Here is a 21,940-nt window from a genome sequence, read left to right on the forward strand (position 1 = left end):
GAGGGTATCATTCACATCCAGTGCACTCAAATCCCTAAGTTCAGATATATATTTCTTTCCATACATGTCCTATTTTTCACATTTTTGACTGCCAGTGTTCAGTGTGAAAAAAAAAACAAAACCCATGGAACTTAGTAAGGAGATCCATTTCAAAATGAATTCTTCAAGGTATAAGGCTGTCAGGCTTAATTCATAATTAGTCAAACCTGGAGGTTCTTCAAAACACTATAACCCAGAGAGGAGATCCTAAGAATTTGGGCTCTAGAAGCTGGGAGTCCATCCAGGATTGAATAGAAGGCAATAATAAGGGTCCTAAGGTTAATGGAGACATGGACCAAAAATACAGGATTGGCTAGGGATCAAGTAATTCAGAGCATTCCTAACTTGGAGGTTGTGCCAAAATGCAGATTCTATGGCCCTACTTCAGGTTTAATCAGATTCTCAGGTGATTCTGATACCACCAGTCCACATACTGATATTTGGAACCAGTGGCTGCCAGGTTAATAATCAAGTCCAAGGTTGCAAAACAACTATAGGACAATTAAGTAAAATAAAATGGCCTCCTTCACTGGGCATTGTCCAGAGAGACCCCTGTCTGAGAAAGGCTTTTCCAGAAGATAAAAACGATTGGCCTGCAGGGGCTTTGGGAAAAAACGAACAATGGAATTCTCACTGCAGAACTGCAGGTAAGCAACACCTGGTGAGCAACAGAAACCTGCTTCTCACTCTGAAGACACTCTCACACACCCAGCCCTTCCCCCACTGTAAAATGGAAACTTAACGTCAGCCGATCAGAACATTTTCTCACACGCTTCCACATTTGCCTTATATAAGCTCTCCCTTTCCAACTCTTTGGTGGAGTTCCCTTCAACTCTCTGGACGGGATGCTGCCCAATTCATGATTCACTTAAAGCTGTGAGATCCTAAATTGCATGAAAAGTTTTTCTTTTAACACAATGAACACTTAATGATACCATTGTGAACCTCTTGGAGGAGAGAAGGATAAAAGAATACAGCTTTGGTAAGGAATACTGGTTCAGAAAAGATTTGGTCAGTATACATAAGAAGGTCTGGAGAGCAATTTAAAAAGGACGAGCAGGAAGAGGTAGCAGTTCCAGGTGTGAAAGTTTAGGTCAGCAAAGGCAGGAAGGAGCAAGATCAGACATTGTCAGGGCTTCTTAGCAAAAATGTAACAAAACCGACGACCTCCTGAAGAGAAGCACTGAGGACCAGACAGTCCTAGGCAAGAAACAATCTTTTAGAAAATCCTCAAGTCTCTCTGAGAGCCTTGAAACAACACTTTCCGGGATGAAAAACGAGTGGCTTCTTCCTGGCGCGGGTCTCGTCGGAGCCGTCTCTTGGCAACGCGTACGCCAGCCTAAACCACCAGCATTTTCAGAGGGGAGACCCGCCACCAAACGCGTTAGCAGAAGAGGTGTTGCGGGCCCGTTCATGCTTTCAGGCGCTCTCTGACAGCAGCTGTAGAGTTTTCCATACCAGGAAAGGGACTGATATGCTAAGGCTGCGAACTGGTTATACTTTAAGGCAGGAACAGCGGTTTCCTGCCCCCTCGGCAGAGTGGATGACGCCGCTCACGTCGACCCGGCGGGACGGGGCCCCGTGGGAAGTGACGTCCGAGGAGGCGGTGCGGCCTGGTGTTCGCCGTCTAGCCGCAGGGCGTCATGTCGTCTCTGGCACGGCTGACGCCTTTGGTTCGCGTTGGAGGCCGTCTCTTCAGGGGCTGCCGCGAGCGGACAACTGGAGGCGGTGGAGTCCGTCAGTGAGTATCGGCGTGAGGGCGAAGTCTCGCCTGCGCGATTCTCCGGGACGCCGTCACCTTGATACAGGGCACCTGGAGCGGATACGGGTACCCGGAGCGACCTCCATCTTGGGGCATGCTGGGTCTTGTAGTTCAGCCGCAGGTGGGGTGGTCCTTCTTGTTCAGAAACGGAGGGACCCCCGTCAAGGGACGCCGCTTTAGGCGCTCCGGCTCACCGACGCTAGGGCTAGGGAAGAGAGGCGGAAAGAGTAGGTTCGTTCCGCAGACGCTAAGTACTGACTGTCGAGCCATCACTCTATTAGGGAGAGCCATACGTTTCCTTCTCTCGCGAAGTCTACAGTTGAATGGCCGGACGACCCTGAGCTAAGTCTGGAAAGTAGAGCAGGAGTTGGTAAAGGGCAGGCAAGGGCATTCCAGGCATAGGAAACAATCTGTAAGGTGTGTTTTGAAGCGTCAAGTGTGAGAGGCAGGGAATGGCAGAGGTGAGGCTGTAACTCTTGGGAGAGGATCCTGGTCCCTTGCTGAGGAGTTTAGAATAGAGGCGATAGTAGACGCTGAGAAATCTTAAAGTTGTTATATGGCCAGATTTTAACTCTGAAAAATAACTCTGATTGTGGTGTGGAGAATTAGTTCTCTCAGTCATGGAAATGGAGGTAATCACTCGCTGAGAGTGCAGAGGGTGGGAAAAGAAGAGAGCCAAAGGTGGATTCTTGGACAACACTGGAATTTAGGGAGTAAGCAAAGAAGAGTTACCCATGAGGTAGCTCAAGAATGAGACGGGAAAGAATGGTGCTGGGAAGCCAGCCAAGGGAGGGCATGCCTTCCAAAAAGGAGTGATCCGTGCAGAGAGATTTGCTAACAGCAGGACTAAAATTGGTACACAGGATTTTTGCAGGTGATGTACCAGGCTCCTTAGACCATCACCCATACTTTACCAAGAGTCAGTGTAGGGTAGTGGTTATGTGTGAGATTCTTGCTCCAGACTGCCAGTATTCAGATCTCATCTCTGCCACACTCTTATATGACTTTGGAAAAGTTTCTTAATCTCTCTCTTTTTTTAAAAGATTTATTTATTTATTTCTCTCCCCTGCCCCTGCCCCCCCCCATTGTTTGTACTCTGTGTCTATTGTCTTCTTTTCTTTGTCCACTTCTGTTGTTGTCAGTGGCACGGGAATCTGTGTTTCTTTTTGTTGCATCATCTTGTATTGTCAGCTCTCCGTGTGTGTGGCATCATTCCTGGGCAGGCTGCACTTTCTTTCGCGCTGGGCAGCTCTCCTTATGGGGTGCCCTCCTAGTCCGTGAGGCTCCCCTACGCGAGGGACACCCCTGCGTGGCATGGCACTCCTTGCGTGCATCAGCGCTGCGCATGGCCCAGCTCCACACAGGTCAAGGAGGCCCTGGGTTTGAACCGCGGACCTCCCATGTGGTAGACGGACGCCCTAACCACTGGACCAAGTCTGCCACCTCTTCATCTCTTAATGTCTCAGTTTCCTCATCTAAAATATGGAAGAATAATAATGTAGATTTCCTAGGGAACTAAGTGAATTACCATTCTCTAAAATGTTCAAAACAGTTTCTGGCACCTATTAAAGACTACGTTGAGTATTATTTAACTGTTATTATTATTAGGAACTAGGCTTAGGAAAATTAAAATAGTGACCTGCCTGAATTCACATATCTATTAAGGATATGGGGCTGGGATAGTTGTGGGGTCACAGAAGGAAAAGCCATGTGTGAATTAAGCAGAGACATTTAGGGGGAGCTGCCAGCGAGAGCCCTTGACCCTGTGGTGAAGATCGGGGAGTGCTTCTCTTTGCAGAGGTCTTGGTACTTCCATAACACACACTATGTCAAAGTGTGTGTTAATTGAATAAGTATTTATAGAGCATCTTATATATGTGTGTGTGTGTATATATATATATATATGCCAGGATCCTTTCTAAGTGCTGGGGGTTGAGCAGAATTCAAGGAAAATAATGTAGCTTACATTCTGGAGAGAAGACACAAATAGAAAGTAAGAAAATTTTTAGGTACTCTTGAGTGGTATGAAGACAGTAAAGCAGGGGACTGATCTACAATGTGCCTGGGATGGGGTTGGATTGGTTATTGTACCAGGGATGACATGGGGATGCCTCTCTGAGAGAATTGGATTTGAACTAGGATTTGAGTGATGAGAAGCAGCCAGCCATGCAAAGATCCCAGGGAAAGGGCTTTCAGACAAAGGAGATAGCAAGTGTAAAGATCCTGAGTGTGATGATTGGTAAGCGAACTAGTGAGAGAACTCAAATACAACCCTACCACCCCAGATACCCAGACCTACCAATTTTAATATTTTGCCACATTTGCCTTTTTATTCTATCTCTCCTTTTTTCCTTCTGTCCATCCATCCATCCGTCTGTCCATCTGTCAGTCCATCCATCAAGGCATATTCTGAACACTTGAGTGTAGGTTGTATACATCATCGTTCCTGAACACTCAGTACTGCTAAGCACATTTCCTAAGACCAAGATTATTCACTTATGTAACCTCAAATACAGTTATCAAGTTCAAGAAATTCAACATTGATGTAAAGCTTACAGTCTGTATTAGTCAGCCAAAGGGGTGCTGATGTAAAATACCAGAAATTGATTGGTTTTTATAAAGGGTATTTATTTGGGGTAGGACCTTACAGATACCAGGCCAGAAAGCATAAGTTACTTCCCTCACCAAAGTCTGTTTTCACGGGTTGGAGCAAGATGGCTGCTGAGGTCTGTGAAGGTTCAGGCTTCTTGGGGTCCTCCCTGCCTGCGGCTTGCTTCTCTTTCCTCTATGTGTTTACCTCCTGGGACTCCAACATCAAAATTGGCACAAGAGTTTTCCATAATTACTTAATTAAGTAGACCTATGATTCCAATGTAATCTAATATGCCCAGAGGAAAAGATCAGTTTACAAACAAATCCAGTTTTTCTTTTTGGAATTCATCAATTAAACTGCTACACAGTCTGTTTTCCAATTTTTTCATATGTCCTGATAATGTCTGAGTCTTTCTCCTCCCTTGCTAGAGTCAAGCCAGGATCATATATTGCATTTAATTGCCATTGTCTCTTTGTTTTTCTTTCTTTCTAAATTGTGGTAGTATATACACAGCATAAACTTGCCCATTCTCAGTATTGCGGTACCCTCACCACCTTCCATTACTAAAACTTTCCCATCTTTTCAAAAGGAATTCTACAGCCATTATGCATTAACTCCCCATTCCTCTTGTCCCCCACCCCTGACAACATGTACTCTGATTTCTGTCTCTGTGAGTTTGTATGTTCTCTGATATTTTCTTTGTAGTTAGAATGGGGCTCAAATTTAACAACCTAAGTATGTAACAATCCTTTTTCTTTGATACCAGCTTAATTTCAGGAGTAGACACAATGTTCCCATACTCTTCTATTCCCCATCTTTATGTAGTTCTCACAAATTACATGTTTATATATTATGAGTCCCAAACCACTGATTTATCATTACATTTTATGCATTTGCCTTTTAGATCCTGTAGGAAGTAAAAAGTGCAGTTACAAACCAAAAATAGAACATTACTGGCATTTATATTTACCTATATCGATAGCCTCTTGGGAGAGCTTTACTTCTTGCAGCTTCAGTCTGTTGTCTATTGTCCTTTCCTTTCAACCTGCAGAACTCGGCATCTCTCTTTTTTTTTTTTAAGATTTATTTATTTTATTTCTTTCCCCTACCCCCCAGTTGTCTGTTCTCTGTGTCTATCTGCTGCGTGTTCTTCTTTGTCCGCCTCTGTTGTTGTCAGTGGCACGGGAATCTGTGTTTCTTTTTGTTGCGTCATCTTGTTGTGTCAGATCTCTGTGTGTGCAGTGCCATTCCTGGGCAGGCTGCACTTTCTTTCATGCTGGATGGCTCTCCTTATGGGGCGCACTCCACCCCTGCGTGGCAGGGTACTCCTTGCACACATCAGCACTGTGTATGGGCCAGCTCCACACGGGTCAAGGAGGCCCGGGGTTTGAACCGCAGACCTCCCTAGGGTTTCCAGTGAGAAATAAGCACTTACTCTTATGGAGCTTTCCTTATATGTGGCATGTTGCTTCTCTCTGTGGCTTTTAGAATTCTGTTTGGCAGTTAACAGTTTGACTGAAGTATGCTGCAACTTGGGCCTGTTTAGGTTTATCCTTTTGGAGTTTGTTGAGCATCTTATTCATGTATATTCATGTCTTTCATTAAATTTGGGAAGTTTCCAGCCAATATTTCTTTGAATATTTTCTCTGTACCTTTCTCTTCTTCTTCTGGAACCCACTGTATGTACACTGGTACATTTGATGGTGTCCCACAGATTCTGCAGGCTCTGGTCACTTTTCTTCATTCATCTTGCAGTTCCTCACACTGAATTTCAATTACCTTCAAGTTCACAGAATCTCTTCTGTCAGCTCCAACCTGCTGTTGAACTCCTGTAGAAAGTTAATGACTTCATTACTGTGATTTTCAGCTCTGGTTCCTTTTCATAATTTCCATCTCTCTACTCATATGGAATCATCTTGGGCATGTGCATTTGGCCCTATGATTTCCCCGTTTAGCCTGAGATTTCCTTGTTTGGTCTTAGGATTTCCCTGTTTACACAGATACGAATGTCCCCTCTTCTCAAGGGAACAGTTTCCTCATGGTCCTGGGCACTGCACTGTATGTCTTAAAGCCAGCGATCCCTTGCTCCAGGCAGCATGATTTAACTTGCTCTCACATCATTCTGTAGGAGAGCTCTGTGATTTGCCTTATACATGCAGGACAGGTTCTGGCACCATGAATCCCAACCACCAGGCCCATTGGGCCAGACATACATGCTTCCAGTATGTAAATGAGGGTTACTCTGTTCCCTCTCGAACCAGAACCAGGAATATGTGCTGGGTGCATAGGCTGGCTCCCTGCTGAGGCTGTGAGGGATGGGGGCAGGGCCAGCCAGGGTGCCATGAGATCCTACTGCTTTTTGTTTTCTCTTTTCAAACTTTCAATAAAAATGATAATAGCTGAGTTATTACAGAGTGTCTATTTTTTGCCTCAATTGTATATGAACTCTAAAAAACATTTTGACCTGGGTAGATATCCCATACATTCTGTTGCAGCTGGATATTTTATATAACTAAGAGAAATAAAATAAAAGCAAATGTTTGATAAACATCCACAGTAAAAGATGAACCTATTCCTGCCTTCTCTATACACCATCTGGTTTTGTTTATATTTTGAACCTGTTTACACAACATACAAAACACAGACTTGATTTAAAGGCAAAAAGCACAACTTTGTTCTAAATGCCAAAGACAACGTAAAGTATCCGTAGTCTCTATCAATAATAATGTGAACACAGTAACTCAAAAAAGGATTCCCACTAAAGCATAAGTAACAAAGTATAAAAGAACCAGGAACATCATATTTATGTACAAACAGCTGATGGAGAAAAAGGTGTTCATGGAAAACTAGGAAGTCATCTGAAAAAATTATCCTGATGAATTATTCTGGTGAAGTATCTAAGCAATAAAAATCTTATACTGTGTCCTTCCTATTAATTTGATAATCTAACTAGCTGCCTGAATCACAAATGGCAAGCTTTTCTGGAAGAGCTTGAGCAAGCTTGCTATTAGATCATCTTTGAATGATTGGTAGAATTCACCTGTGAAGCCATCTGGTCATGGGCTTTCATTTTGGGGAGGTATTTATTTATTTATATTTATTTATATATTTTTAAGGATACTTAGATTATACAAATGTCATATAAGAAATATTGGAGACTCCCATATACCCCGCTTCCCCCACCTCCCATGGTTTTCCACATTGAGAACATCCTTCATTAGTGAGGTACATTCATTGCAATTGATGAACACATTTTGGAGCATTGCCACTAAGTGTGGATTGAAGTTTACATTGTAGTTTACCCTCTCTCCCACCCAATTCTGTAGGTTATGGCAAGATTTATAATGGCCTGTATCTGTCATTGCAGTCTCATTCAGGACAATTCCTGAGTCCCCAAAATGTCTCTGTATTATACCTGTTTTTTTCTCTCCCTGCCCTCAGAACCTCCAGTGGCTACTGCCTCCACATCAATGATATAATTTCTTCCATCATTATAATCACAATAAGTTGATAGTAGAATATCAGTCAGCCTATTTTAGTCCTTAGTTCATTCCCCAATCCTGAGGATTCAGGAATGGTGATGTCCACTCTTACCTCTAATTGAGTTGGGTCTGTGATACAGTAAGGTTGGCTGGAGCTCCCTTGCAGTTATAGACTTTCTTGGTTCCTTGGTATGGTAGTTGTCCATCATCACGTCCATGTTAGTTGTCATAGGTGAGATCAGTAAAACTGAAGAGTAGGTGTTGCAACTCTGTTGAGATTCAGGGCCAGTTGGCACTTGGACAGCCCAAAGATTTAAGTCTCTTGGATGTATACCTACCAACTCTAGTATTAATTATAGGTTCAAATAGGACAAAAGGGCCATGTGTAGGGAAACAACAAATGAGCCCAACTCTGTCACACTGGGGACCATAAATTCCAAATTAGAGCCCACTGGCAAGGCACCAAACTCCAGGGCTGTCTGCCCTGACTGTAGTATCTGGACGTCTCCAGAGCCCTCAGGACCCCTGCTACTTGGAGTAGTATCTACTTTGACAGTCAAAGAGATCCTGCTTAAATGTGCATAAGCGTGACCTCTGAAATGACCTCCCGACTCATTTTGAAGTTTCTTAGCCATATAAACTAATTTGTCTTTACCTTTTCCCTCTTTTGGTCAAGATCTTTTTCCAGTTGCATTGCTGGTTGGTGTTCGGTAGTAATCCCTTGGCGCCAGGGAGACTCATCCCCAGGAGTCATGTCCCATGCTGGGGGAAAGGGAATGCATTTAAATGCTGAGTTCAGCTTAGAGAGAGGTTGGAGATTTTGATGACTGTTGGAATCTCTTGTAATTGGTTTGTTGAGGTTTTCTATTTTTTCTAGGGTATGTTGTTTAGTTTGTTGGCAGTATCCTCTCATGTCTCTCTCATTTCTGCAGTGTCAGAGGTGATGTCCCCCCTCTCATTTCTGATTTATTTGTGTCTTCTCTCTTTTTTCCTTTGTCAGGCTAGCTAAGGGTTTGTTGATTTTATTGATCTCAAAGAGTCAACTTTTGGTTTTTCTCTCAATTTATTTCTGCCCTAATCTTGTTTATTTCCTTTGACTTAGTTTGGGATTAGTTTGCTGTTCTTTTCCTAGTTCCTCCAGGTGTGTAGTTAGGTCTTCAATTTTAGTTCTTTTTTAATTTAAGTATTGAGGGCTATAAATATCCCTCTCAGCACTGTCTGTGTTGTATCCCATAGGTTTTATTACGTTGTGTTCTTGTTTTCATTCATCTCAAGATATTTACTGATTTCTCTTGCAATTTCTTTTTTGACTGATTATTTAAGAGTGTTGTTTAATCTCCATATATTTATGGATTTTCTCTTTTTCCATTCATTATTGATTTCCAGCTTCATTCCTTTATGATCAGAGAAAATTCTTTGTATAATTTCTTTTTTTTTTCTTTCAATTTATTGAGACCTGTTTTGTGACCCAAAATATGATCTATCCTGGAGAAGGATCCATGAGCACTTGTAAAGAATATATATCCTTCTGTTTTGGGGTGTAATGCTCTATAAATGCCTGTTATGTCTAGTGCATTTATCATATTACTCAAGCTGTTTCCTTATTTATTCTCTGTCCAGATGTTCTGTCCAATGCTGAGAGTGGTGTATTTTTTTTTTAAGATTTATTTTTTATTTCTCTCCCATCCTCCCTTCCCCCGCAGTTGTCTGCTTTCTATGTCCATTTGCTGTGTGTTCTTCTGTGACCGCTTCTATCCTTATCAGCAGCACCAGGAATCTGTGTTTCTCTTTGTTGTGTCATCTTGTGTCAGCTCTCCGTGTGTGCGGTGCCATTCCTGGGCAGACTGCACTTTCTTTCACACTGGGCGGCTCTCTTTATGGGGCGCACTCCTTGCATGTGGGGTTCCCCTATGCGGGGGACACCCCTGCGTGGCAGGGCACTCCTTGCGCGTGGGGCTACCCCCTACACGGGGACACCCCTGCGTGGCATGGCACTCCTTGCGTGCATCAGCGCTGCGCATGGGCCAGCTCCACACGGGTCAAGGAGGCCCAGGGTTTGAACCACAGACCTCTCATGTGGTAGGCGGATGCCCTATCCATTAGGCCAAGTCTGCTTCCCTGAGAGTGGTGTATTGAAGTCTCCAACTATTAAGGTTTTAATTACAGTCACGATCTGGTGTTGCCATTAACACCATCCTTTACCAAAATTTTTTCATTGCCCCAAAGAGAAAACTCTCTACCTTTTGGAGAATAACTCCTCCATCCTCTCTCCTCCCAGCCCCTGGTAACCTCTAAGATCTATTTTCTGTCTCTCTGAATTTGCTTGTTCTAGGTATTTCATATGAATGGAATCATACAACATTTGTTCTTTCATATCTGGCTCATTTCACTCTGCATAATAAACTACAAGGTTTGTCCATGTTTGGTTTGTAGCATGTATCAGAACTTCGTTCCTTTTTATGACTATACAGTACATTTTACAGATAGGAAATTTTAGTGCAGTTTGGTACAGGCATTCATTCTAGTCCTATGCAAAAGAGAACATTATTATATAAGCTGATTCTTAACTTACCTGGACTGAAATTTGTGAACCCCTTTTAATACAGGAATTCTCTTTGAATTTTTGTATCCATTTCTGTGTATTAGCCTCTATTAGCTGCTGAATAGGACTTTGAAATATCCCTATTAAGTACAGATTTCATCATTTAAATTACAGTCAACTGATAATAATTATAGCTCAACTATTGAATAAAGTGATTTTGGCCCTTATGAACTGTATGCACAGCTTGTCAACAGTGTCTGAATGAAAAAACAAACAGAAACTTGATTCAAGCTTACTATTTAATGTTCATTACCTTGTTCAGACTTATTAGCATATGAAAGGGGATTTATTGAGTTTTCATTCTTATATAGTGGTCTTCTTGTGTTTCTTTTTTCTTTTTTTTTGTTTTTTATTTTTGATTGTTTTTTTTTCTTTAGTGGTTTTTAAATAAGGATTATAATAGGGAAGAGGACATAATTTGACTTTGAAATAGAGGGCCAAAGAGAGCATAATAAATTTGCTGATTTCTTTTTCTGAATAAATACTAGTATTGACCTACTACTCCAGGTTCACAATCTCTTAACCCAAAACCCTTGGGGCCAATACCTTGTAATCAACAACACATTAGTAGTCATGAATAGCCACAGAATGAAAATCATAATTAGCCTCTTGTCAATTCAGGTCAGTTTTTGCTGCAACAGAGTTTAAAAAAAGCTTTTGGAAAAATGGGTATTTTAAGGGATTGTGGACCTCTGTCCCCCTGTCTCTGTTTTGTTGAAGGGATGAGAAATGTCAGGCTTAGTTTCTTAACTCCAAGTTTTGAATGGCTTAATACTTTAAAGATGCAGCAAGCTGTTGAGCACCTTTTCCTTTTTGTCTTGTAGTGCTGGAGGTGGTGTCCACATTGAGCCTCGCTATAGGCAGTTTCCTCAGCTGACCAGATCCCAGGTGATTCAGGCTGAGTTCTTCAGTGCAGTCATGTGGTTTTGGATTTTCTGGCGTTTTTGGCATGATTCAGATGCTGTGCTGGTAAGTACAGGAGAATAATTTTTGTCCTATTTTTGGGTGGGGAAGGGAAGATGTATTAATAGCTTAGCGTGCTTAGTTTTCTGTTTGTAGACCATTTTTCTATCTGGAAATATCCCTTTGCCACCATGTTTTCTATATGTCTATGCAAGGAGTTCCATTATTTAATGAAAACGTGTCTTCTGACCCTTTCTATTTGAGAATGGACATTCAAGAGTAGTCCACTCTTGTGGTTTCTTTTAGGTTGCCACATTTGAAGCTAACTCTTTACCTTCGGAACTAGGGGTTCATTGGTAGGTCAAGGATGCGTGTGTGTTTTTTACCAGTTTTCCACTGTTTCACACTTAAATTCCTTTAAAGGATGAATGTCACACAGTTTCTCCAGAGGCCTAGGGCAGCCAGGTTTGGGTGGGATGGATGTGGATTGCCTTGTCTTGAGGAGGAAAGTTAGTTACTGCTGATGTTCTAACATGTCCTTAGCCTCAACAGCTTTTTATCACATTTGCAGACCCTATTCTCTAGAGAATTAAACCTTTAAGATATTGGAATCTGTGCTGATCCAAAATATTTTGAATTTTAGTACATCAGGCTTTGTTTCTAGGAGAGGAAAAAAATCCTAAATTTAAACAGTGTACCAGTTTTAGAAGCATCAGATTGCTTAATAAACACTTTCTCTTAGAACTTCTCTGTGCCTTTCCCTGTAAGGAGCTGCTTAGGTGGTCTGTGAGCTGGCAGTACATTTACTATTTATAACATGCATATTCATTGTAGGTCAGTTGTCAGAAATATATATCACTATTTGGCATGAAATTATGATGAAGCCAGATGACCTTAGATTAGGATTGAAGAAGATGAAGTCAACTCAGGGCTCCCAAATCTCACAGCAGGAATGATAGGAGAGTTTGAAACATTTATATTTTGCCAGGGCATCAAGACATAGCTAAGATATGGGGTGTCTTTGAAATCTGTTGCTTCCATTTCCCCATCCCTTGTCACAAATACATATTGTTGGCTCAGGCTGATAGCTACAAATGGGGAGGCTTTTAAAATTCAGGCTATAGCCAGTAATGGGCAGATTGAAGAACAGTTGAGCCATCAAATAGTTAAAGTAGTTAAATTTGTTCCTGTGAAATGGCAGTTAGCCATATCACCTTTTTTTCTTCCAAGATTTCTCATTAAATTTAATCAGTTGGATGGTTCATAGATTCTTGACCTTTTTAAAATGGTTGTCACCAGGGTCACTTTCCGTATCCAGATCCTTCCCAGTGGACAGATGAAGAACTAGGTATCCCTCCTGATGATGAAGACTGAAAATGTAGACTCAACTCTTTACAAGTGAGTATACCCAAAATTTCTATTTTTTTTAAAAAGTCATCTTAGCCTTGTTAGCATCATTTGTTTTGCTTTTCTATCTGTGATGGTCTTAAAGAAATAGCACATATTCTAACTACACAAGGCACAATTAACCATATCACTTGTCTAATTTCTGCCGTTATTATTTGCCACCACTCCCTCTCCACATTTTTGGTCTCATCTTCCTTTTCAGTGTAGGTTCTAAAAAATTATTCTTTCTAGGGTTTGTTGCAATTTAGGGCCCCATTTATCCATCCATTGACCAATACCAACGGTCTGTTCAAGGCACAGGGAACAATTGTAAACAAGACAGATATAGGGTTTACAATGCATAAATAAAATGCACTTATCGTTGCAAAATACAGTTTTCTACCCTCAGTGTTTAAGTCAGTAGTGACAAAAATGGGAAGATCCCGCATGCGAAGATACTCTATGAAACTGTATGTAAAAATAACTCTTCAGACAGCAAAAGGTCATGGACCTTTCATTTTTAAGATCAGGAAGACAGAGTTTTTCTTCTTTCAAAGGGAGGTACTAGGATTTCCCCACCCCCAAATCCTCAGGGGTTAAAATACTCTCATTTAACAGTTTTTAAATGAATAATTGCATTTTAGTAATTGCTATGATTTAAAATGTCTTAGAAATTGGTTTAAAGAATAGTTAAGCATTAAGTGATAGTTAAGTGTTGGAATTAAATCTTACTACTAGAATTACTATTAAAATTTTAATCAGTAACAGTATATTGGCATTACCCATAACAGCAAGTTTTGAGTATTTAGGGATGAGGAGGATGGGATAAAATGTCATCCAAGGACACACAGGTAAGCTGTTTCACAGCTTGTCTTTGTGTCTCTAGTTTTGCTTATGGACAGTCAGGAGTTCCAGTCTTTACGAGGCCTTCCACTGTCTATGTTAACATGTCTAACCAATACTGATCTCTTTTTCTGTCTTCCCATAATACTAGTCTTTGTCTCTTTTATTTTGAGGCTCTGGTAAAATGTTTTAAAAACTATCCAATATTTCCATACACAATCATTAACATTTTGTTTAATGACTAGATTATAAACCCTTTGAGAGAGCAGACTGATTTTGCTTCTTTTCTCTTCAAGGCTATTCATGTAATCTGTGTTCAGTAAGTGCTTCAAGAATCAAGAATTATGGATTTGAATTATTGAAAAGTACTTAAAATTTTCTACTTTTGTTTTCCTGCAGGAGCCAGGTGAGAATATCAAGAAATTACAGACTTCATATTGTAAATTAAAGTCGTAAATTAAAGTGGCTTGCTCAAGAATGAGGAACTGAGTTATGGATGTTTCTGATGACAACTACCCTTTGTGGATTATATCCTATGTTCCAACTGCTGTGCTAAGTGATACTCTTTTAAGCGAATCCTCTTGGGTACCCCATGATGTTGGTAGGCATTAGCTCTGTTTACCAATGAGGACTTTGACATGGAAGGAGATGAGTAACTTGTTTAGGGTCACACAACTAGTGTGTGAGCTGAGCTTAGGTCTGATTCCAAAGCCTACACTTAAAACAATAGTGCTGTACTGTCTGTCTACCTAGCTCATGTTTTAGTTATATCTGTATTGTTAGTGTGAAAACTCTTTCCATTAATCTACTGCAGGCATATTCTGACCTTAAGTATACTGGGGATAGAGCTCATTGCAGTCCATTTATTGTGATTAAGTATCTACTGTGGTCTGCATTGTGTTGAGTGGCCATTCGTGGAACTTTTTTTTTTCAAAAATTTTTTTAATTTTTAAAATTTTTTAATTTTTTAATTTTTATTTTTTTAATGTTACATTAAAAAAATATGGAGGTCCCCATTTACCCCCTCGTGGAACTTTTAAAGACAGAACTATCTGGGAATTCTTATGGCTGGAGAATGGAAAACAAAGTTGGCATAGGAATTTTCAATTTTTCTAAAATTTGTTTCAAAGTACTTTCCAACTTTATGTACTATCACGACAATTTTGAAAGTATATAGAACAGGATTTTCCTCTGTCCACTCAGAAAACTATGGTAAAGTGTGCTCTAATGACCTGCTCCAACACACTTCCCACCTACACACTGGGAATATAGTGCTAAACAAGACAGATAAAATTCTGCTCTCAGAGAACTTTTTAGGAAGGGAAACTTGACAATAAGTAAATAAATACGTAAGACTTAATAATAAGTGCTTGGTGTGAAGGTGGCTCAAGCAAGTAGGCAGCTCTCTCCACATGGGAGGTCCTGGGTTCGGTTCCTAATGCGTCCTGAAAAAGACCAGCACACAGCAAAACAGACACAGCAAATGCAAAAGAACAAGGGGGCAGGGAGAAATTAAATAAATAAAAAAAAAGTGCTATGAAGTAAGTACCATGGGGTTATAGGCTGCAGCAGGTGGGTGGAGGTAGGGGTGGGTGGATCAGAGAAGGCATTTAACCAATCTGGAGGAACTAGTTTTGTGATGGTTTGAGGGGAAGAGTGTGCCAGGGACATATCCCAGCTGATAAATATTTAAGGTCTTTACTATAAAAAATCATCACATCTTTTACTTTGCACTTTTTAGGTCTCATTTTTGTTGTATTTCCCTTACTTTACTATATAAAAGTTTTTATCTTGAAAGAACACAACCTATAACTGAACTCAAGTAGAATAACCTTGTTCTTTTCCTTAGAAATCAATCAGAATTGCTTGAAGTAAAAGGTAGCTTTTAAAAATAGCTTGCTTTTAAACTCAGTATACCTGTCCTCCATATATTATAATCTTTTCTATGCTTATGAAGCCAGTTTGAGCTGGTGTAGTTCTCTTGTTCCCAGCCTTCTCTCAAAGGAATGGCCCTCCTTACTGCTATATAGCATATGGGAAAAGACTTTAAGTGGGAGTGGGCCCTAAAGAGATGTTTAGTACAACATTTGATTGATGGCTATACATAAAGGAATATTTAAAACTTTTTTTTACTATGGGCCAGGCACTGTTTAAAACACTTCACATGCATTCACTTATTATATCCTCATATTCTATTTGTTTTATGGATGAGGAAATTGAGCTATAGATAAGTTAGGTAATTTGCTCAAATTCATATAGCTAGGTACTTGGAGAGCTGAAGCCTGGCTGTCTGGCTTTAGGTCAGGTCAGATTATTTGAGTCAGTAAAGCATTATCAGACTTTTTTTGATCATGACCTATGGTAAGAAATAATGTTACATTGTGATCTAGTGTATAAATATGCTGTGTACATACACATAACTGAATCAGAAGTTTATGAAACAGTACTTGCCTATAATGGACACTGATATTCTCTACTTTTGTATTCTATTCTGCATCTTTAAAAAATAATGGCCAGGTGAGACCTCTTAAACTCATTTTATTATCCACTAATGGGTCCCAATGTGCAGTTGAGAAACTATAGTGCTTAAAGAACTCAGGCTCTGGAAACAAACTTGCTGGGTCTGATTCTTAGCTCTACCATTTACTTGTTGCAAGTTTGGGCAAATTATTTGATTTATGCCTCAGTTTCCTCATTGTAAAATGGATTAGAACAACATATGGCATGAAAGAAATACTTTCTAAATGGAAGTGATTGTCATTTCTAGACCATTGGGTCTAGGCTAAGTTTATAATGACCTTTTTCTTTTTTTTAAAGATTTATTTATTGCTCTCCTCTTCCCCACCCCTCCCCCTCCCGCCCCAGTTGTCTGTTCTCTGTGTTCATTTGCTGTGTATTCCTCTTTTTGTCTGCTTCTGTTGTTGTCAGCGGCATGGGAATCTGTGTTTCTTTTTGTTGCGTCATCTTGTTGTGTCAGCTCTCTGTGTGGGCGGCAATATTCCTGGGCAGGCTGCGCTTTCTTTTGCGCTGGGCGACTCTCCTTACGGGGTGCACTCCTTGCACTTGGGGCTCCACTACGCGGGGGTCACCCCTGCGTTGCAGGGCACTTCTTGCGCGCATCAGCACTGCGCATGGGCCAGCTCCACGTGGGTCAAGGAGGCCCGGGGTTTGAACCGCGGACCTCCCATGTTGTAGACGGACGCCCTAACCACTGGGCCAAGTCCGCTTCCCTATAATGACCTTTTGAATCCCAGTTTGATTTTTATATAAAAGCTTCCATATGCAGATAGGCTAAGCTGTAAACATATTCTGACACAGGTAGTGCCATCCCTACTCTACCCTCTCCCAAAGCAAGGCAAAAAAACCACGTTTAGGATACCCTTTTATCCCTTCCTGATGACTAGGTAAAAGTACAAAGTATATTTTAGGGTGTGTGATCTTGTAGGAGATATGGCTGCATAAATGGAAAGGTAGGTGGCAAAAAGAATCGATTATAGGAAGTGGACTTGGCCCAGTGGTTAGGGCGTCCGTCTACCACATGGGAGGTCCGTGGTTCAAACCCCAGGCCTCCTTGACCCGTGTGGAGCTGGCCCACACGCAGTGCTGATGCGCCCAAGGAGTGCCGTGCCACACAGGGGTGTCCCCCACGTAGGGGAGTCCCACGCACAAGGAGTGCGCCCTGTAAGGAGAGCCGCCCAGAGCGAAAGAAAGTTCAGCCTGCCCAGGAATGGCGCCGCACACACGGAGACCTGACACAAAATGACACAACAAAAAGAAACACAGATTCCTGTGCCGCAGACAACAACAGAAGTGGACAAAGAACATGCAGCAAATAGACACAGAGAACAGACAACTGGGGCGGGGGGGAGGGTCAGGGAAGGGTGGAGAAAAAAAAAATTAAAAATTATAAAAAGAAGAATTGATTACAACAGATTGTCATATTTTAACAAATTTGTAACTTTACTAGTTTCTAGTACCTTTAACACAGTTGGTTACCTAGTAAAGTGAGGAGAGGTTCTGTATAAGGAACAAGTAGTTTGCAGGTTACAGGAAGATACAGGAAGTCATCTTGTTTCCATTTACCCCTGAACTGCGCTGTAGGTCTACTCTGTTGTCTGCTACCACCATCACATCAGTACTAATAGTACAGAGGTGTGCAGTGTCAAGGAAATGAGCTGCCTGAACTAGTGTGTTGACTTGCCTCAGTAATTGCACCTTTAGCTTTTGTCACCTGGACTAGTAGTGGCTTACCTGATTGGTGTTAAGACAGCAGAGGCAACTGGTGTAGGCCTAGTACACATCCATTTCCAGCTGTAAACTCAACTGTCTTAGAGAACTGAGGTAAATTCTGTCCTTTGGGGCTTCGTATTCAGCAAGTGGTATGAGGGGTCTTGGTCCAGGTTATATTTGAGAACGCTCTGCTCTACCATTTTAGGAGTCTAGAATAATATAACCCAGAGAGTAGGTCCAGTTATCATATGGCTTCTGATAAAATTCTAGAAGAGCTAGTATGGTGTTTTATAACAGATTTTGACCACAAAGACATTCATAATTCTGTGCTAAATTTTAAGGAAAACACTATAACTATTTTAAAAATAAGGCCACAATTACCATTTTAAGCATGTATGAAAAATTTAAAAGTATTATAGAACTTTATTGTTCAGATGAAAAAAATGCAGTTCAGAGAAGAATTAGGTCTTAACAGCATTTTATGAATTGAAGAGATGTGAGGACCAACCAGAAACCAGATTCCCCAAATTATGTGTCCTCTTGAAGACTTTTCTGTTCCTTCATATTGCTCTCAGACATTTGGTTTGTAGTTGATATTGTGTGTGTGTGTTTAGGGGTACCGGGGAATGAACCCAGAACCTCGTACATGGTAAGCAGGTGCTCAAACCACTGAGCTATACCCACTCCCGTGTAGGTGATGTTTTAAAAGTGTTTACCTGTCTTCTGGAAATTTTACCTCAGTATTTTGATATATTTCATCTGAGGATATCATGCATGAAGTTAATTCTGTGGGGGTAACCAGCACTTTTAAACAATGAAATAGAATAGAAAACATGAGTGCATAGTTTCAAATATATGTTTATGTGTATATTTTCTGTGCCACCATAGAAAATGTATTATTGTGAATTGTGTCAAAAAAGTTTGAAAATTACAATTCAAAGGTGAACTACAGATACATTCTTTAAATTACTTAATTACAGCACACATTTCATCTGAAACAGGTAGAAGAGCAGTCATTTTAAACTAAAAATACATCAGGTCACATTACAAAATACTTGAAGGTCATTGCCTGACAAAATATGGTTACAAGTAGTATAGCATGTATAATATGCCAGGCATTAATCTTGGCAAAATACTCCTCATAACTAACTTCTATCCAGTAAGAACTCATTAACATGTATGAAACAAAATGTACATTTTCACAGTCCCTCCACTGCCTGGAAGAACTGTCAAGACTTCTATTTCTGTTATTGAATGTGATAGTGCTAGAAAAATAATCTTGATAAAGACTTCTCCATGCATTCAATCTTTATTATAGCAGTATTCGCATATTCACATCAAGTACATATAACTTTTTTTTGCCTTTTATATAATAGTTTTTAAATAACTTTACACAGAAATAAATTTCTTCAATCTGAATTTCAGCTATTTTTTAAAAAAATTCTCCATGCTTTCTATCCAAACTGAACAATATTTTCCATTGTACAAATTTACATGAGAAGAACTCCAAAGTACAAATGAAGGGACCTGAGCAGGAAAGTGAACCAAAATATCAGGAAGTGGGTATGGAAAAGAATTAAAAATAAAAAGATTCAAGCAAACACTGAGGATTAAGGGACAAGAGGGAGATGTCATTTAACAGAAAATAAATCTTTTTTTTTTTTTAATGAATTGAAAAATAAGCTTTAAAAATAGTTACTCCATTGTAATTTTTGCAAAAGCAGGTATAGAGAGGTCTGTGGACAATTAAAAAGTTCCCATCTTTTCACTGGGCATACCCCAGACTCCATGAGAACCTTTTTCAATGCTTAAGTTGATCTGAAAGTGAATTAAACCCAAACCTTTGGCAGTAACAGAAGAGGAATGTATGTGAGTTGCCGTAAGGTCTGGAGTGGTAGAATAGGAGCCTGCATTCACTGCAGTTAAAACATGAAGGGTTTCCCTTTCTTCTCCTTTATGGGAGAATTGTCTTTAAACCAAGAAATAACATGAAAAGGGGTGTGTGTGTGAGATTTCCTTTTTCTTGGTCTATACCAAAGAGCAATCACAACTACTAAATAGGATTCAAAGGGACATGTGTCGATGAACAGTAAAAGTCAATCCCCTTATCAGTTGCCTTCTTCTATTTCAGGAGAAGCAGCAATTGCTAAATGAGGGAAGGGTCAGAGTGTACAATGAACAAATGAGATTACCACAAAAATACATCACTGTGATAAGTCCTTTAAATCAGGTGACATCATGAAGGCCAAACTATAACATGTAGCATGGCCAAAGGAAACACAGAGGACCCAATGAATACATTTTCAAATGAAGGGAGGAGGAAAGAGTACAGTATATACACACATATGCCCCTGTCTGTAAACTAATATAACATGAAGATAAATAAGACATAAAGGTTAGCCACTTATGTTGGTAATTAACATGAATAAAAAGGCATGATTTTAATCAGCTATGGAACACACAAATGTATTAGGAAGGAATGACAAAAAAATCGTTCACAGCTTAGAATAAAAAGCACACTTATTGCACTCTTACATTTTATTTCAGGTAATTATTGTTTATTTCCCACCCTTACATCATTTTTTCCCTACCCCCAAACTCAGCCCCCTCCCGCCATTTTGGTCCATTTTCTCTACATTTATGCCTAGTTTGTAAGCTTTGTTGCTTATGCTAGTCTGAAATTTTCTCCTATATAACTCTTATTTCACCAAAACACACGTGGGGTTAAACAGGCTTAGCACATACAAATGCAACACAGAGTAGTTTTCAAACCAACACCAGTACTAAGCAACTTAACTCATAATCCCCATTCCCACCCCTGTAAACTTCACTATTCCTGTTGCATTTCTTAAGTAAATTTCATGTTGATTCCACTACATAGATGAGAACTACTCAGTCATGAGGACTGGATAATGTGTTCACCCTGCCAGGATAAGCAGTTGGTTTGCATGGATAAACTTACTTCAGCTCTTTGTTTTCAAAGAGTACTTCAATCTACAGAATTCTTTATAAAATGCACCACAAAAACAAACACTGGCTGTGTAATCATGTACAACTAGTTATATAATTTACTTAGTCAAAACCATTAAATAAAATGAAATAATGAAACTGATTTATTAATTAATGAAACTAAACAGTTGAGGTTGTGCATGTTGAAATCAAGGATCTACTTGAATAACTTTACTGAGGTGGGGACTAACTGTCCCTATGTGTTTTTTTTAAAGCACTGTTACCTTATTTTAAGATTTTAGGACTTAAGTTTCTGTCCTCATCTATCTTAAAAATACCTGATAGGAACTGTTAATTACCTTTTACATAATTAATAAAATTTAGTACTAAATTTCAATTTAAATGTTTTTGCCCAAAATAGGTTATCTGAAGACCAAAAAACAAAGCTTACTTTCTAGTGTACTGATATAACAAAAATCTTACAGTATTTTAAATTTTACCAGAACCAGCAATATGGGACGTGAATACACTGGCCACTTCATTCTCCTCTGGCCAATATACTAATTGTCTTCTTTGCAAGCTTAGATGCTAATTGCACTACTCCACTACCTAAGGGTATTAGTGACACGTCCTCAAACACCTCAAGAACTCACTGAAGACAAATATTGACTTTTTTGGGGGGATGGTGAGGAATGAAGCAAGATACAAGAATCACACCTTAAAGAATATCCAGTTTTATACCCACCTGGCCATCAAAAAATTTCAATGCCCCTTCATGAAGGATGCCTCCAGACGCACACCAGAATAGTATTAGTAGCACAGTCTTGCTTAATTTGCATGCAAGTCCTGGGAGGCAAGTTTACATATCAAACTCTGAAAAATCAGTGTCAAGTTTGGCAGCAATACTCTGGAAACTGATAAATCAAATTCTGTCCTTTGTTTTGATTTCCCCTTTCTCAAAAAGTTCATACACATGATTGTTGCCCGGCATACAGTACTTAAACCCTAAACTTCAGCTTCTTAAAATGTCTTTCAAACTTCCTTGTATAAAAGTTCCATGTTTGAATAACCAATGGGAATAGAAAAAGTTTCTCTAGAAATGTCACTTATTTTCAATGTACTTGCTCTATGTGATAAATATATCTGACTAT

The 21,940-nt window shown here is 40.0% G+C and overlaps 1 protein-coding gene across 1 annotated transcript; it reads left to right on the forward strand.

Annotated features, from left to right (window-relative positions):
* The first annotated feature begins 1,130 nt into the window (after nt 1-1,130).
* Nucleotides 1,131-14,091, forward strand: NDUFB2 (NADH:ubiquinone oxidoreductase subunit B2). The gene is made up of 4 exons (XM_071215313.1): nt 1,131-1,780; nt 11,303-11,447; nt 12,681-12,779; nt 14,010-14,091. The coding sequence occupies exons 1-3, from the start codon at nt 1,683-1,685 to the stop codon at nt 12,753-12,755; spliced, it is 318 nt and encodes a 105-aa protein (XP_071071414.1). The 5' UTR covers nt 1,131-1,682; the 3' UTR covers nt 12,756-12,779; nt 14,010-14,091.
* Nucleotides 14,092-21,940: the final 7,849 nt, after the last annotated feature.

This window comes from Dasypus novemcinctus, chromosome 5, assembly GCF_030445035.2.
Source record: "Dasypus novemcinctus isolate mDasNov1 chromosome 5, mDasNov1.1.hap2, whole genome shotgun sequence".
Taxonomy (NCBI): Eukaryota; Metazoa; Chordata; class Mammalia; order Cingulata; family Dasypodidae; genus Dasypus; species Dasypus novemcinctus.